The 3,669-nt window shown below is 59.0% G+C and overlaps 1 protein-coding gene across 1 annotated transcript in view; it reads left to right on the top strand.

Moving 5' to 3' along the window:
* Positions 1–3,658, top strand: part of INHBB (inhibin subunit beta B) — a 16,842-nt gene extending 13,184 nt beyond the window's left edge. Inside the window, 3 exon segments of the mRNA XM_034641973.1 lie at positions 1–18; positions 20–332; positions 2,850–3,658. Of these exon segments, the coding sequence (XP_034497864.1) occupies positions 1–18; positions 20–332; positions 2,850–3,625 (1,107 nt within the window). The 3' untranslated portion in view covers positions 3,626–3,658.
* Positions 3,659–3,669: the final 11 nt, after the last annotated feature.

Genomic DNA, 3,669 nt, shown 5'->3' with positions numbered 1-3,669 from the left:
CCGCCGCCGCCCCCGCCGCGGAGTCCCGGGCGGCTCGCAGGACACCTGCACGTCGTGCGGCGGCTTCCGGCGGCCGGAGGAGCTGGGCCGGGTGGACGGCGACTTCCTGGAGGCGGTGAAGCGGCACATCTTGAGCCGCCTGCAGATGCGGGGCCGGCCCAACATCACGCACGCCGTGCCCAAGGCCGCCATGGTCACGGCCCTGCGCAAGCTGCACGCGGGCAAGGTGCGCGAAGACGGCCGCGTGGAGATCCCGCACCTCGACGGCCACGCCAGCCCGGGAGCAGACGGCCAGGAGCGCGTCTCCGAGATCATCAGCTTCGCAGAGACAGGTGGGTTGGTCCCACGGGTGGCCAGCTGCGGCCCTCGCTCCCCATCCCCTCTCATCCTCTCCCACCCCCTTGTCCTTTCCCGTACGGGCCGCCGGGGGCGGCGCACCATGGGGGCAACGCGGACTCCCGGCCCTGCCGCTCGCCCCTGGCCCTGCGCGCCCCGTCCGGTTGCCGTCCTCTCCCTCCTCCACCCCCAGGCAGCACACCCTTTCCTGCTCCCCCTGTCCCTGCCGCTGAACGCCTTGCCCTCCACCCCTGCTCTCTGAAATCAGGCCCCAGCGCCTCTGGGCGCGCATCCCCCTCCCGGCAGATGCGTGCGGCCCTGGCTCCGCGGGCACTTGCTTGGTGATTGCTTAATGTTTTTGTTTCCCACGATCGGAGTGTAGGCTTAGCAGTGTGGTTGGAGATGTGTGTGCTTGTTGATATCCGTGGGCCGGAGAAGTACGAGTGTGTGTGTGTGTGTGTGTATGTGTATGTGTGTGAGTGCGTGCGTGTGTGTGTGTGTGTGTGTGTGTGCCTGCATGAGAGGCCCCGGGGCCGCTTCCATCGCCGGGCAGCGTGGGCTTGCCAGGATTGCTGAAGCCTCACTGGGGAGAGCTAGGCAACCTCTCTTCCGATTGTGTGGGCACCGGAATCGGGCGGAAGGCAGGCTTCTCAACAGGTCCCATCATTTACGCAGAGAAAGACGCGGCTCTTGGGGGCAGCCCCGTGCCTCTCGCCGCGCCTGGCAGCGGCAGCAGCCCCCTCGCCTGAGAGCCGCAGAGTTCGTAGTTAACAAAGGGTAGGAGTCCTTTCTGGAATTTTCTACGGGCCCTGGATTGCCAATTTCTACTACTGTCTAAATATAATAATTGAGAGACAGAAAATCTTTCGGAACTTTAAAAGAAGGAGGAAAATGTGCCGGCGCTGAAATGCTGCAAGTGCTTTCCACTCCGCTGTCCTTTTCAGGACTTGAATGAGCCAGGCTGGCTTTTGTGCCTGGAGCTCAGCCCCATTTGTGCCGAGGGGACTGCGGAGAAGGTCGCAGAGGGGGAAGCCCTGGTGCGGGCAGGGCGGGGGTGGGCAGGGAGCTTGTGGGGGGAAGCGGTTGTGTCACCAGGCTGAAAATGCCCCCCACCCTCCCAGGCAGCAGGCAGACGGTCCTGGTGCCGCATGGGGATGAAAAGGGATGAAAAGTTTTGCATGGCCGGGTGTGGAGAAAAGCAGAGACAATCGGGCTGGTTTGTGCTTAGAAAGAAATGCATTGCTGTTTTAGCTGTCCGACCGAGTCAGGGAAAGCTCGACATGCAATTAGAGAGCTTGGATTAAAAGGTGCTTTGGGGCCCAGAGTAGAAATGTGATTCTGGAAGGTCGAGGAGGCCTTTTGGTCCCGGTGGCACAAAATGACAGCGGGGGCTGGTATATTTCTGGTCCGTTTCACGGAGCCAGCTCTTTGACTTATAAATAACAGATTCAGGTCACAGGCAGCTCGTCCAAGACCAGCTTTTAAGGCTGCACTTTCCCCCATTTCAAAGTCAGATGTCAGTGTTATTAGAGGAGCCAGGCGAGGCCTGAGGAGGGGGCTGCAGGGCAGTGGTAGGAGGTTTGATAAAATCAGCTATGGTCACACAGTTGCCTTATTTGTTCTTCCTGCAAAAAAAAAAAAAAAAGAAGAAGAAGAAGAAAAAAGTACAAATTGTCAGAAGCGTCACTGAAATGTACCATGAGAGAGTAGTTGTGTCTTGGTTGGCATGGCCTCTCTTTTCGTTGAGCTGAATTATGGAGGAAACTAACAAGCCAGTTCCCCCTTTTCCTTGGCGATTTTGAACGTGCCATTAATGGGGAGCCAGCGTCTCATGAAAGGAGTGGACCTCAAGTTTCAAGGCTGAATGTCCTGTCCCTTGGAACTAGTCAGAAATGAGGGCTGTACTTTGCAGCCTGCAAAGCACCCGTTCCTGTGTCAGAAATCTGAGCAGAGCTCACTTGTTTGCAGTGGAGCTTCCACTGGGGGTTGGATCAGATCATGCTTAGGTAAACACTGGGAAGAGGCGGTAGGTGGCTCAGCTTGATTTTGCAATGCCCTGAGTTAACCAAAAAAAAAAAAAAAAAAAAACCCAACCTCTCTACTGAAACAACCCACCCCAAAATCCTCAGTGCGATCCTGGTTTTGTTTTTCAGATTTCACAGATACCCATAACAACTTGTTAAGATCTTGGCCTCCTGACAAGTTCCTCTGTTGAGCTTTGAGGCCTGACAGCCTGTCTCCAGGGAGCCCTGGCCTGGGAGAGGTGAGGCAGGATTTTATAGGCCTGGACCCTCCAGCTCCAAGCTGATCAGGGTTTCTCAATGGAAAACGATTTTCTCTGCCTCTCCCAGGTTCCAGTCAGAGGCCCTGGCCCCAGGAACAGTATTTCTGGTCAATAACGTTTTCCAGCTGCGTGGCAAGTTCACATTCCAGCATCATGCAGCAGAGTCTCTTTCCCCATTGCCTCGTGTTCTCCTTGAATTAACTTGGCCTGCTCTCCCACTTCTCCGCAGATGGCCTCGCCTCCTCCCGGGTCCGCCTGTACTTCTTCATCTCCAACGAAGGCAACCAGAACCTGTTCGTGGTGCAGGCCAGCCTGTGGCTTTACCTGAAGCTCCTGCCCTATGTCCTGGAGAAGGGCAGTCGGAGGAAGGTGCGGGTCAAGGTGTACTTCCAGGAGCAGGGCCACGGCGACCGGTGGAACGTGGTGGAGAAGAAGGTGGACCTCAAGCGCAGCGGCTGGCACACCTTCCCGCTCACCGAGGCCATCCAGGCCTTGTTCGAGCGGGGCGAGCGGCGGCTCAACCTGGACGTGCAGTGTGACGGGTGCCAGGAGCTGGCCGTGGTGCCCGTGTTCGTGGACCCCGGCGAGGAGTCGCACCGGCCCTTTGTGGTCGTGCAGGCCCGGCTGGGGGACAGCAGGCACCGCATCCGCAAGCGGGGCCTGGAGTGTGATGGCCGGACCAACCTCTGTTGCAGGCAACAGTTCTTCATCGACTTCCGCCTCATCGGCTGGAACGACTGGATCATCGCGCCCACCGGCTACTACGGGAACTACTGTGAGGGCAGCTGCCCGGCCTACCTGGCGGGGGTCCCCGGCTCCGCCTCCTCCTTCCACACGGCCGTGGTGAACCAGTACCGCATGCGGGGCCTCAACCCCGGCACGGTGAACTCCTGCTGCATCCCCACCAAGCTGAGCACCATGTCCATGCTCTACTTCGACGACGAGTACAACATCGTCAAGCGCGACGTGCCCAACATGATCGTGGAGGAGTGCGGCTGCGCCTGACCGTGGCACGGCTGCGGCGGCGGCGGGCTGGGGCGGGGGCGGGG

This window comes from Ailuropoda melanoleuca, chromosome 2 (assembly GCF_002007445.2).
Source record: "Ailuropoda melanoleuca isolate Jingjing chromosome 2, ASM200744v2, whole genome shotgun sequence".
NCBI lineage: Eukaryota > Metazoa > Chordata > Mammalia > Carnivora > Ursidae > Ailuropoda > Ailuropoda melanoleuca.
This window is presented reverse-complemented; position numbering and strand designations above follow the sequence as displayed.